The 14,246-nt window shown below is 47.5% G+C and overlaps 1 protein-coding gene across 1 annotated transcript; it reads left to right on the top strand.

Annotated features, from left to right (window-relative positions):
• The first annotated feature begins 7,676 nt into the window (after positions 1–7,676).
• LOC125516386 (uncharacterized) lies at positions 7,677–9,226 on the top strand. The gene is made up of 2 exons (XM_048681855.2): positions 7,677–8,168; positions 8,859–9,226. The coding sequence occupies exons 1-2, from the start codon at positions 7,721–7,723 to the stop codon at positions 9,224–9,226; spliced, it is 816 nt and encodes a 271-aa protein (XP_048537812.1). The 5' UTR covers positions 7,677–7,720.
• The last annotated feature ends 5,020 nt before the right edge of the window (positions 9,227–14,246 follow it).

Here is a 14,246-nt window from a genome sequence, read left to right as displayed (position 1 = left end):
CTTCTCCGTCGAGCTGCCCTCTTCAGCTCGGTAGAATGCAGCGGCATCGGATACGTTGCGGGGAAGATCTGCGAACGCCCCTGGAGAGCTCCGGATTCGGGTAAGTAACAAGTAGTTTACTTTTATATTTCTGCTTTGCATAAAGAATGCCTTACCCACTGCTATCTTCTTCATCTCCTCCAACTCTTGGAGGGCCTTTTGGGCTTCGGCCTTGGCAGACTTGGCAGTCTCAAGGGCCGCCGCGAGCTCGGACGCTTGGGTCTTTGACTCAAGCTCCAAACTCTCATGTTTTTTCATGAGAGCCTGAAGCTCTTGCTGCACCTCGCCGACCTGAGCCCCAAGTTTCTCTCGCTCAGTGCGCTCCGCGGCCGTTTTCTTTTCGGCCTCGGACAACGCCTGCTTTAGGGTCGCCACCTCAGTCGTGGCCCCTATAATAAGCAGTGCAATCCTGTTATTTTTTGCAATCACGCCTCTCCATAGGCACTTTTTCTGTAAGGTATTTCCTACCTTCTTTTTCCTCAAGCTGCCGCTTGGCAAGGCCGAGCTCTTTCTCGGTCCACTCGAGTCCCTGTTTCAGGGCACCCACCTCCGCAGTCAGTGCGGCGGTGGCTAGCAGCGAAGCCTGCATATGCATATTGACTCTTTTTGTTAGACTCCTGCGAAATTTACTAGATCCTATATTCGGCTTTTCTTTCCGAACGCCAAACAGAGCATCAGGGCCTACTGTCTATGCGGTAATATTTTTACATATCTTTTACTTACCTCGAAGCCTGTTAGGAGGCTAGCGCAAGCTTTACTCAGTCCGCTCTTGGCAGACTGAACCTTCTGGATCACCGTACTCATAATAGTACGGTGCTCCTCGTTGATGGAGGCGCCGTCAAGCACCTCGAGCAGATTGTCCGGCACCTCCGGTTGGACGGAGGCCGCCGGCTCAGAAGGCTTGCTCCTCTTGGAAGGAGTTTGCCTACCGCGGTCCGGAACTGTTGAAGATTCCGGCGCGGTGTCCGGCACAAAGCCGGACTTGGAGCCCTGGGGGGTCTTGTCCCCTTTACTCCTGGAGTCCGGGAGGTCGCCTTGCGGCTCCTCCAGGACCACCTCCTCCTGCCCCGGAGCTCGTTGCGACGCCACTTCGGCGTCATCCGCAGTGCGGGGGGAGACAGCGGGCGGAACTGAGTTCACGTTCGATGAATCCAGGGAGGCGCTCGACGACTCGTTGAGTTCGGCCCAGGGCGGGCTGCATGATTATATTCGACGTTAGGGAAAGCTGTGCAACAAAAGGAATATCATGAGTTACTCTGGTATCCGAACACTTACGATTTCGCCGGACGCCTGGTCCTGTCCGGCCAGTCCTCTTCGTCCTCGTTGGCGTCGGGGGCGTAGTCAGGCGGAGGGGTTTCCTCTTCTTGGACCCTTCGGCCCCCCTACTGGGGCGGCCTTCCTCTTCTTGCCTCCCCCCGCTGGAGGGGGAGAGGTTTCTTCTTCCTCGTCCTCGTCTCCACGGCAGGGGTGCGTCTCGGACTCGTCGGACGACGAGTCCGACACCACCATATGCCGGGAACTCTTTCGAGTCCCCGTGGCCTTCTTCTTCTTGGCCTTCTTCTCCGGCACCACATAAGGTGCCGGAACCAGCAGCTTCGCTAGTAGAGCGGGGGCTGGGTCTTCGGGCAAGGGAGCCGGATAGTTATTCGATCCGGATTTCGCCCGCCAAGCCTGTCAAAGGTGAGGGAGTTTAGATCCCGCATAGAGTCAAACTATGAAAAAACCTAACATCCTGTAAAAGGTGAAAATAGCCTACCTCGCTAGCATGACGCTGCGAGCTGTATCCGCGGTCCTCGGAAGCGGATGTGGGAGCCTCGACGCCTTTGGTTAGCACCCTCCAGACATCTTCATACGTCGTGTCGAAGAGCCTGTTAAGGGTTCGGTGCTGCGCCGGGTCGAACTCCCACAGATTAAAGCCCCGTTGTTGACACGGGAGGATCCGGCGGACGAGCATAACCTGGACTACATTGACGAGCTTGATCGGCTTGTTCACCAGGGACTGGATGCATGTCTGCAGTCCGGTCACCTCTTTTTCGTCGCCCCACGACAGGCCCATCTCTTTCCAGGACATAAGCCGCGTGGGGGGTCCAGATCGGAACTCGGGGGTTGCGATCCATTTCGAATCGCACGGCTCGGTGATGTAAAACCACCACGATTGCCACCCCTTCAGGGTCTCCACGAAGGAGCCCTCGAGCCATAGGACGTTGGCCATCTTGCCCGCCATGGCGCCTCCGCACTCCGCCTGGCTGCCGCGCACCACCTTGGGCTTGACGTTGAAGGTCTTGAGCCAGAGGCCGAAATGGGGGCGGATGCGGAGGAAAGCCTCGCACACGACGATAAACGCCGAGATGTTGAGGACGAAGTTCGGGGCCAGATCGTGGAAATCCAGGCCATAGTAAAACATGAGCCCCGGACAAATGGATGGAGTGGAAAACCCAGTCCACGGAGAAAGTGGGGAAGGAATACTACCCTCTCGTGGGGCCTTGGGGTGGGGAGAAGCTGCCCCTCCTCGGGAAGCCGGTGCGCGATGTCTTTGGACAAGTATCCGGCCTTCCTTAGCCTTTTGACATGGCCCTCCGTGATGGAGGAGACCATCCACTTGCCTCCCGCTCCGGACATTGCTGGAGAAGGTTGAGGTGGGAAGTGCGGGCTTGGGCGCTGGAGCTCGAGTGCGCAGGAGATGGATAGGCAAAAGAGGAAGAAGGCGTAGGTAAAAGGGTGGATCCTTATCCCCTTATATGGGCGGATGCGGTTGTGCGTCCCCACCAGCCTAGTAAAACTCGCTTGCCTCCCTAGCGCCATGATAAATGGCGTGGTTGGGTTATCGACGTCCGTATTGATGAGAATCCCGTAAAGGGGGTACACGATCTCTGCTTTGACAAGACGTACCAAGGAAACCGCCTCGTAAAACATGCTGAGGTGGAAAAGTAAAAACGATTCAAGTAAAGGACTTGGCCGTAGTGTGATGACGCACTGTGGAATACGTCGGCAGATTAGATTTGTGTCAATGTTATTCTCTCTATGGCAATATGTGGAAACTTATTTTGCAGAGCCAGACACTACTCTTGGTGTTTACAGTCTTCTACGAAGGACTTAGAGGAGGAACCCGCCTTGCAATGCCGAAGACAATTTGCGCGCCGGACTCATCGTCATTGAAGCCTGGTTCAGGGGCTACTGAGGGAGTCCTGGATTAGGGGGTGTTCGGGTAGCCGGACTATACCTTCAGCCGGACTCCTGGACTATGAAGATACAAGATTGAAGACTTCGTCCCGTGTCCGGATGGGACTTTCCTTGGCGTGGAAGGCAAGCTTGGCGATGCGGATATTCAAGATCTCCTACCATTGTAACCGACTTTATGTAACCCTAACCCTATCCGATGTCTATATAAACCGGAGGGTTGTAGTCCGTAGGCAACCAACTCCATACACAACAATCATACCATAGGCTAGCTTCTAGGGTTTAGCCTCCTTGATCTCGTGGTAGATCTACTCTTGTACTACCCATATCATCAATACTAATCAAGCAGGAGTAGGGTATTACCTCCATCGAGAGGGCCCGAACCTGCGTAAAACAAAGTGTTCCCTGCCTCCTGTTACCATCCGGCCTAGACGCACAGTTCGGGACCCCCTACCCGAGATCCGCCAGTTTTGACACCGACACCCCTTGACTCACAGTTTACTTCCAAAACCAGTTTCAGGTGCCGTTGATACCTATGCAGGTGACGCAACCGAGCTCAAGGAGGAGCTCGATGAAGATCTTGTTCTTTGTGTTGTTTTGTTTCAGTTGCTCAGTAGTGGAGCCCAGTCGGGGCGATCGGGGATCTAGCATTAGGGGTAATCTTATTTTATTTCGGTTCCGTAGTCGGACCTTGTTTGTATCTGGATGATGTAATGCTATATTCATGTATTGTGTGGAGTGGCGATTGTAAGCCAACTATGTACCTCTTTTCTTATTTAGTATATGGGATGTGTAAAGATTACCCCTCTTGCAACATTGCCTACAATGCGGTTATGCCTCTAAGTCGTGCTCCGACACGTAGGAGCTATAGCCGCATCGTGGGTGTTACAGCATGGCAACAGGGTGGCTACGCGCATGCATGGCAAGCTGAGACTTAACGGTCCGACGAGTGCCTCCACAAATGAATGCGTTTCATAAAAGAGGTCCAGCCCGCGGCTCGCGATCGCTGTCGATTGTCCCTGCTGCCGCTGCCAGGTGGGCCACTCACGTTGTGCTCGAGCCTTGCCTAAAAAAGGTCCCCTCTAGACAATCAGGTCTCCTCTCGCGGATCGACCATAGAAAACCCTAGCGATCCAAACCCTCCTCGAACAACGATCCGATGGCCCTGATGGTGCGGGGTTTTGAGAAGGTTCCAAAGGTTAGTGTTGAGCATAACTAATTAAAAAAATAAAAAATATGAAACTTTCGCACATCATCGTTTTATGTTACTAAGTTTCTAGGAAAAATAAGAAATTGCGACTACGAATATTTTCATTAAATTTCCTTCACATAACTTAGCTATCACGGACAAGCTTGTATGGTTTTCAAGGGGAATGAGCTAGGGTTTAGGGTTAACCATGTCATAGTTTGTCCAAACTATCCCATATTGGGCATGGGTCCTATATTTGCGCACTAGATGCTTAGTTTTTGTTTTTAGCTTATTTGGAGAAGTAAAAAAAAGCTTAGAAACATGGCAATTTACCCTATAGCTTTGGAGCACATATTTCATGAATATGTGTTTTACTTAACAAAAGTGCTCGGATCGATCACCTAACATGCATAAAAGTTGAGAATGCACTGGAACATCAACACACATCAAAGTACAAATTTGAAATGTGCCTCAAATTTGAAAGTCGGTTCAAATTTGAAACATGGCGCATAGTTTTCAAAGTACATCACACATCAAAATACAAGTGGCATTACATCACACTGATACGTCTCCAACGTATCTATAATTTTTGATTGTTCCATGCTATTATATTATCTATTTTGGATGTTTAATGGGCTTTAATATACTCTTTTATATTATTTCTGAGACTAACCTATTAACCGAAGGCCCAGTGCAAATTGCTGTTTTTTGCCTATTTCAGTGTCTCGCAGAAAAGGAATATCAAACGGAATCCAAATGGAACGAAACCTTCGCGAGGATCTTTCTTGGAACAAACGCAATCTAGGAGACTTGGAGTGAAAGTCAGAGACACAATGAGGCGGCCACGAGGCAGGAGGGCGCGCCCAGGGGGGTAGGCGCGCCCCCACCCTCGTGGGCCCCTCGTAGCTCCACCGACCTACTTCTTTCGCCTATATATACTCTTATACCCTGAAAACATCCAGGGGAGCCACGAAACCACTTTTCCACTACTGTAACCTTCTGTACCCGTGAGATCCCATCTTGGGGCCTTTTTCCAGCGATCTGTTGGAGGGGGATTCGATCACGAAGGGCTTCTACATCAATACCATAGCCTCTCCGATGATGTGTGAGTAGTTTACCACAGACCTTTGGGTCCATAGTTATTAGCTAGATGGCTTCTTATCTCTCTTTGGTTCTCAATACAAAGTTCTCCTCGGTGTTCTTGGAGATCTATTCGATGTAATACTTTTTGCGTTGTGTTTGCCGAGACCCGATGAATTGTGGGTTTATGATCAAGATTATCTATGAACAATATTTGATTCTTATCTGAATTCTTATATGCATGATTTGATATCTTTGCAAGTCTCTTCGAATTATCAGTTTGGTTTGGCCTACTAGATTGATCTTTCTTGCAATGGGAGAAGTGCTTAGCTTTGGGTTCAATCTTGCGGTGTCCTTTCCCAGTGACAGCAGGAGCAACAAGGCACGTATTGTGTTGTTGCCATCGAGGATAAAAAGATGGGGTTTATATCATATTGCTTGAGTTTATCCCTCTACATCATGTCATCTTGCCTAATGCGTTACTCTGTTCTTATGAACTTAATACTCTAGATGCATTCTGGATAGTGGTTGATGTGTGGAGTAATAATAGTAGATGCAGAATCGTTTCGGTCTACTTGACACGAACGTGATGACTATGTTCATGATCATGCCTAGATATTCTCATAACTATGCGTTTTTATATCAATTGCTCGGCAGTAATTTGTTCACCCACCGTAATATATGCTATCTTGAGAGAAGCCACTAGTGAAACCTATGGCCCCTGGGTCTACTTTACGTCATATAAGTTTCCGATCTATAATTCTAGTTTACTATTTATTTTGCAATCTTTACTTTTCAATCTATACAACAAAAATACCAAAACTATTTATCTTATTATCTTTATCAGATCTCACTTTTGCAAGTGGCCGTGAAGGGATTGACAACCCCTTTATCGTGTTGGTTGCAAGGTTCTTGATTGTTTGTGCAGGTACTAGGCGATTTGCGTGTAGTCTCCTATTGGATTGATACCTTGGTTCTCAAAAACTGAGGGAAATACTTATGCTACTTTGCTGCATCACCTTTTTCTCTTCAAGAGAAAACCAACGCATGCTCAAGAGGTAGCAAGAAGGATTTCTGGCGCCGTTGCCAGGGAGATCTACGGTCAAGTCAAGACATACCAAGTACCCATCATAAACTCTTCTCCCTCGCATTACATTATTTGCCATTCGCCTCTCGTTTTCCTCTCCCCCACTTCACCTTTGCCTTTTCTTCGCCCTTCTTCCGTTCGATCTTTTGTTTGCTCGTGTGACCATGTGCCTTCTATTAGCTTGCATCTTCGCTTGCTAAATATCTATTGTTATGGATCCTCATCCTCTTGCTAATCTTTTTAAGAGATCCAATTATGATGAACCAATTGCTAGTGAGTTGAGTGCACTAGATTATCTTTATGGAGTTTTGCTTGAAATCTATGAATCTGAAAATTGTGATGAAGTGCTTTATAAAGTGATTCACGATCAATCTTTGAATAAAAAACATGATTGCAATGATGTTATTATAAATTCTATGAATGTCAATTGTGCTAATAATATGCAAAACCCTAAGCTTGGGATGCTAGTTTTGCTATGTTCACTACTTGTTGCAATGACCATGATTGGGGTGATTCATCTTATGATCTTGAAAATTTATTTAAGCCCCATGATGAATATAAGATTGATAATAATGTTTGCAATATTGAAAGTGGGTTTGGAAGAGTGTCAACTTTAGATCCCACATATTTGAAGAATGATTCGGAGTTTTTAAATCTTGATGCAAAAATTAGTAAAAGTGGGATTGAAGAGGTCAAAACTTGTACGTAGTGTAATAAAAAAATAATTTTCATTGAACAAATAAATCCTACAATAATTTTTTTATAGTAATCCCTCAACAATTTGGAAGAGTTATGTTATTCAACGAACAGGGGATGCCGATACTAATGTTTTCATGAAAAATTCTTCAAAATACACACGACAATTCTTTCAACCAACACGGCAATTTTCGACGTAAATTCTTTGTTATGTCAGAAATTTTCATTTGTTTATAAAGGAATTTACATGTACTCCGTATAATTGTTATAAATAATTTGTCATAAAGAACGTTCGCAATTGTCATCCTTTCAGCGAACGGTTGCTGGCCAACAGGGTCCTTAAAATAGGAACCCGGGCGGGCAGGCGACACGCCTCCCTTCCCGATCGGAAAAAACAACCAGCCGGTCGAACCCAACCGAACCGAACCGAACCCAACCAACCAAGGTAGCTCATGGCGGCGGCGCACGCCGCCGGCTCGGAGGTGGCGCGGAGCTGCGAGAAGCCGCCGGCGAACGCGCCCGCCTTGGAGGCCACCAAGACGATGTCGCCGGAGCGCGGCATCCAGTCGCCCGTGAACGGAGGCCCAGGGGAGGAGCCGTCGGGGCAGGCCAAGGTCGTGGAAGAGCGGCGGGAGGATCGGCTCCAAGCGGCCGACGCGGAGCGCAAGGTCTTCGAGGCGGACGAGGGGGCCTTCTTCGACTCGACCAAGGCGGAGAACATCAAGAAGCTGCAGTCGGAGGCGCCCACCGACGACCCGGACGCCGAGCCTGCAGAAGTCAAGAGCAACGGCAAGAACGTCGACGCGACCACGAGCGCCGCCAAGGAGGACGGGAACCCGGTGGAGGAGGACCCCACCAAGGTCCCGGAGGCGGAGGACCCGAGCAGTACCAATGCAGCTGGTACGGCCTGTCTTGTTCCCCACTCGTTATGCTGTAGTTCTTGCCAATCGATAGCTCGGATTTAGGATGTTACGAGATTGGATTTCCCCAAATCGCATTTCATATTTTGATAGCATGTCAGCCCTACATAATAGTAATATATAGGGTTTAAGGTGCAATGGGGGGAGGGGGGGTTGTGGGTTGTGGGTTGCTGTCTTGCTGAGCGCAGGTGCTTAGGAGGAGCCGAGGAGGGACGGTTCTGTCATGTTCCCCACTCAATGTACTCGTTCTTGCCAGTCTAGCTCGGATTCAGTATCTCAATCCGATTGGATTTCCCTAAATCAGATATGCATCTTGATAGCTCGATTCAAGAATTTTGGGAAATGAGAGCTTGAATTGAGGATGTAATCTTGTAGTATATACACAATATATACGGTATAGTATTTCCTTTATAGGAAAATATAATAAAAAACACCTTCGGTTGTTGTGGGTTTGATGTTAATTGAAGTATATTTATTAGTTGATTAAATTAACGATGATGAGTTCGGGACTCGTCGATTTTTCGGTTCCAATAATAACTCTGCTAATGTGCCTATTATTTAGCCTCTGAGGTTTTCCATGGCCTTCAACTGCTCTGTCAAAAACAAAAATCAACTCAATTGCATGTTAAGAGCATGGAATTCATCAAGTACGATTTTTTTTCCTGTTCAGGTACCTCAAGATCTTGGTCAAGCACGGTATTCAAGGCTGGGAAAGCCATCGAGGAATCTAGTAGCTGGCACGCGCCGCTGCAACACAGCAGCGATTTCCTGCGACAGGTTGCGCGCTACGCACCAGCCACAGGACTCCAGCAGGGTTGTCCTGCTGCATTCATCTGGCTGTCTTGGGCCTGCGACAAGGTCAGTGCTTTCCTCGCCGAGGCGGCAACAACTGTGCAGGGTGCATCAGCCCTTGGGCGAATGGTAGGCCGCTGCACGAGTATGATCGGCAACAACCTTAAGGCGGAGCCGGGGGAAGAACCAGAGCCAGACAAGAAAGATGGCACCGCCAAGGTGCTGATCACGTCATGTGACTGTTGAAATTTTGCTAGTAGGTCTTTGGTTCAAAGGTCAACTAAAAATCCGAAATTTTCTTGACACATTCATGCACACATGTGAGTGGAGTGAATGAGGCTAAAGTTTAGTCTCACCCTGAAAGTTGAGAGAGAGCTGCACCTCTCTATAAGGTGGGCTCTTCTACCACTTGTATGAGCATGAGAAGAGGAGACCTACACGCGCGGTCCTCCTCCTCGCTCGCCTCGCCATGCCACGCCTCTATAGAGCTATGCACGTTGTCTATATTTTTGCTGCATGGAAAAATTAATGAGTCATTAATTAATAATTAACGGACGCGTTAATTACTGAACCGTTTCCGATTCTTTTAGATCGTGACGACTCGGACGTGGGGTTTACTCCCACGACCTACCCGGCCCGCATTATATAGTCAGGCAGACGTCTATCCTAGCGGCCGCCGCTTCGTATGGTTTCTCACCACCATTCCAGATCATTGCGCCGCCAAGCAAGTCTTCTCCATCCCTCCTTCCGGCGTGCACCGCGAGAAGGGATAGCAGGCCTCCGGAACCCCGCCTCTCGTGATCCTGTACGGGAGAGGGGCGATCAGGTTTTTGGGGAGTGCACTCGTGCGACTGCTGGCAGCGACGACTTCGCGAACGACGACTTCTTCCCCGACCTCGGCAACCTCGTCCTCGACGACATGGGCGACAACGTCAACGCCGGCGGTGCTGCACCCGCTGCACCGTATGTGATTCTATCCTTCTTGTTCGAGATCGTTGTAGAATTCATGCTTCTAGTATGTGCCCTAGATGTGATATGTTCATCTGCTATGCTAGTTCCCATGATTAGTTTAATCTCTGCTGCTATGGTCATGATTTATCTTCTGTTTATTCGGATTAAATCTCGTAGTAATTTGCTCATATTTCCAACAATCCAAAAACCTGATTATAGGCAATTTACTCCGAGTGATTTTGCTGCGCATCTGAAGCCACCTGCCTTTAAGGGGGCGCAATATAAGAGGTGGCGCACGAGAGCAGTCTACTGGTTTCAGACCATGGGCTGCTATGACGCCACCAAGGGCAAGCCTGAGGGCGATCTTAATCCAGCACAGCTGGAAGCTTTTAAGAAGATCGATACCCTCTTTAAAGGCGCTCTTCTGAGTGTTCTTGATTACTCCATTGTGGATTCATATATGTCGTTTGACAATGGCAAGGACATGTGGGCTGCGCTCGAGGCCAAGTTTGGTGCCTCGGACGCCGGCAGCGAGTTGTACGTCATGGAGCAATTCTATGACTACAAGATGACTGATGAGCGCCCTGTTGTACAGCAGGCTCATGAGATACAGCCGCTCGCAAAAGACCTTGAGTACTTCAAGTGTGTGTTGCCGGACAAATTTGTTGCCGGAGGCATCATTGCCAAGCTTCCACCTTCGTGGAACAATTTTGCTACTTCCCTGAAACACAAGAGATAGGAGTTTTCCGTTGCGGATCTCATTGGTACTCTTGATGTTGAAGAGAAGGCGAGAGCAAAGGACACACATGCTCGAGTTGCTGAGGGAGGTTCTAGTGCCCACATGGTACAGAAGAAGAACTCCCATCCCAACAAGTTCAAAAACAATAAGAACAAAACTGAGGGCAAAGGCAAGTTTGATACAAAGAACAAGCCATCACATTCTACCAACTTCAAGAGGAATTCTCATAAGAAGGGGAAGGGACTTTGCCATGTCTGCGGTGAACCTAATCACTGGGCTCCGAAGTGTCCTAACCGCTTTGAGGAGCGCGAACATGGGAAGAGCGGCAAGTCCGCTAATTTTGTCATCGGTGATACTGATATGAAGGAATCAGGGTACGGTATTTTTCCTACCATCCTTTTAGTATTTCAATCCCCTGATTGGTTAATTGACACCGGTGCCAATGTACATGTTTGTGCTGACGCCTCCATGTTTTCTTCTTACCAGTCAACAGGGACTTCACCCGTCATGATGGGCAACGGGTCACATGCCATCGTTCGAGGTGTTGGTACGGTCGATCTGAAGCTTACTTCGGGGAAGACTGTGCGTCTGAAGAACGTTCATCATGTGCCGTCCATCAATAAAAATCTCGTTAGCGGTTCCCGTTTATGTCGAGATGGTTTTAAGTTGGTTTTCGAATCCAATAAAGTTGTAATTTCTAAGTGTGGACAATTTGTTGGAAAAGGCTATGAGTGCGGAGGCTTGTTCCGCCTATCTTTGTCAGATATTTGCACTAAAGTTATTAATAATGTTTTCCACAATAATGAGTCTGATATTTGGCATTCACGACTCTGTCATATTAACTTTGGTTGCATGACGCGGTTAGCCAATATGAATTTAATTCTAAAAATCTCTACTGTCAAAGGCTCCAAGTGCCAAGTATGTGTGCAAGCTAAGCAACCTCGCAAGTCACATAAGACTGCAGAGGCAAGAGACTTGGCGCCACTAGAGCTTATACATTCTGATCTTTGTGAGATGAATGGCGTGTTGACAAAAGGTGGAAAGAGATACTTCATGACGTTGATTGATGACTCCACTAGATATTGTTATGTGTATCTTCTGAAATCAAAAGATGAGGCTTTGACTTTCTTTAAAAACTATAAAGCTGAGGCAGAGAACCAACTTGATCGAAAAATTAAACGGCTTAGGTCCGATCATGGTGGAGAGTATTTTTCCAATGAATTTGATCTGTTTTGTGCGGAACATGGTATAATCCATGAGAGGACGCCTCCCTACTCACCCCAGTCAAATGGGGTAGCCGAAAGAAAGAACCGAACTCTAACTGATATGGTTAACACCATGTTAGACACTTCGGGTCTATCCAAGGAATGGTGGGGGGAGGCGCTAATGACTGCGTGTCATGTCCTAAACCGAGTTCCCATAAAGCATAAGACCATGACTCCATTTGAGGAATGGGAAAGGAAAAGGTTGAAACTCTCTTACCTACGTACTTGGGGTTGTTTGGCGAAAGTCAATATACCAATTCCCAAGAAGCGCAAGCTTGGACCAAAAACCGTGGATTGTGTTCTTCTGGGCTATGCTTTTCATAGCATCAGCTATAGATTTTTTATAATAAAATCCGAGGTATCCGACATTCATGTTGGTACGATTATGGAATCAAATGATGCAACTTTCTTTGAGGACATATTTCCTATGAAGGATATGTCGAGTTCATCAAATCAGGAGATACCTACTCCATCTAGCGAGGAATTCACTGTAATTCCCGAACCCACCATTGTGATGGAACACGTTGAGAATCCTGTTGAGGGTAACAATGGAACTCCTATGAGGAGTAAGAGACAGAGGACTGCAAAGTCTTTTGGTGATGATTTCATTGTGTACCTCGTGGATGACACACCCAGGACTATTTCAGAAGCCTATGCATCTCCTGATGTTGACTACTGGAAGGAAGCTGTACGTAGCGAGATGGATTCCATCTTACCTAACAGTACCTAGGAGATCACTGACCGTCCTTATGGGTGCAAACCTATAGGGTGTAAGTGGGTGTTCAAGAAGAAGCTTAGACCTGATGGTACGATTGAAAAGTACAAGGCACGGCTTGTGGCCAAGGGTTATTCCCAGAAAGAAGGTGAAGACTTCTTTGATACTTACTCACCCGTGGCTAGACTGACCACAATTCGGGTGCTACTATCACTGGCTGCCTCACATGGTCTTCTCGTTCATCAAATGGACGTTAAGACGGCTTTCCTCAATGGAGAGTTGAAGGAGGAAATTTACATGGATCAGCCAGATGGTTTTGTAGTACCTGGTCAGGAAGGAAAGGTGTGCAAGTTATTAAAGTCTTTATATGGCCTTAAACAAGCTCCTAAGGAGTGACATGAGAAGTTCGAAAGAACATTAAGTGCTGCCGGCTTTGTAGTAAACGATGGTGACAAGTGCGTGTACTATCGCTATGGTGGGGGCGAAGGAGTTATTCTTTGTCTGTATGTCAACGACATATTGATCTTTGGAACCAAACTTGATTTAATCAAGGAGGTTAAGGATTTCTTATCTCACTGTTTTGAGATGAAGGATCTAGGAGTAGCTGATGTTATCTTAAACATCAAGCTGTTGAGAGATGAGAATGGTGGGATCACACTGCTTCAGTCTCACTATGTGGAAAAGGTCTTGAGTCGTTTTGGGTATAGCGACCACACGCCTTCTCCAACTCCATATGATGCTAGTGTGTTGCTTCGAAAGAATCGACGGATTGCTAGAGATCAACTGAGGTATTCTCGGATTATTGGCTCGCTTATGTATTTGGCAAGTGCCACGAGGCCTGGCATCTCTTTTGCTGTGAGCAAGCTGAGTCGGGTTGTGTCAAAACCGGGAGATGATCATTGGCATGCGCTTGAGAGAGTTATGCGCTATTTGAAAGGCACCGCGAGCTATGGGATTCACTACACCGGGTATCCAAGGGTACTGGAGGGTTATAGTGACTCAAACTAGATATCTGATAATGATGAGATTAAGGCCACAAGTGGTTATGTTTTTACACTTGGTGGTGGCGCTGTTTCCTGGAAGTCTTGCAAGCAGACCATCTTAACGAGGTCAACTATGGAAGCAGAACTCACAGCATTAGACACTGCCACTGTTGAAGCAGAGTGGCTTCATGAACTCTTGATGGACTTACCTATGGTTGAAAAACCAATACCCCCTATCCTGATGAACTGTGATAATCAAACTGCGATCGTCAAGATAAACAGTTCTAAGGACAATATGAAGTCCTCAAGGCATGTGAAGAGGAGACTAAAATCTGTCAGAAAATTGAGGAACTCCGGAGTTATTATGTTGGATTATATCCAAACATTGAAAAACTTGGCAGATCCCTTCACAAAGGGTCTATCACGTAATGTGATAGATAATGCATCGATGGAGATGGGTTTGAGACCCACCGCATGAGTTGTCCATAGTGGTAACCCACTCTATGTGATCGGAGATCCCGTGAAGTAGAAGTGGCAGACAAGCTGTTGGTCAGCTGGGAGGAGAGTATCCCCATATTAATTATCCCACTCCGTGAAGATGCAATACTCTCCT

The sequence above is a fragment of the Triticum urartu genome, chromosome 6A (assembly GCF_056163025.1).
Source record: "Triticum urartu cultivar PI428250 chromosome 6A, HENAU_Tu73, whole genome shotgun sequence".
NCBI classification, from domain to species: Eukaryota; Viridiplantae; Streptophyta; class Magnoliopsida; order Poales; family Poaceae; genus Triticum; species Triticum urartu.
Note: the sequence above shows the minus strand (reverse complement) of the source record. Positions and strands in the feature narration are given on the sequence as shown.

Bases quoted from the DNA above. Each gene is read 5' to 3' on its own strand.
- LOC125516386 (XM_048681855.2), top strand. From the start codon at position 7,721: ATGGCGGCGGCGCACGCCGCCGGCTCGGAGGTGGCGCGGAGCTGCGAG. The intron at 8,169-8,858 runs GTACGGCCTGTC...TTTCCTGTTCAG, and splicing joins GAGCAGTACCAATGCAGCTG to GTACCTCAAGATCTTGGTCA.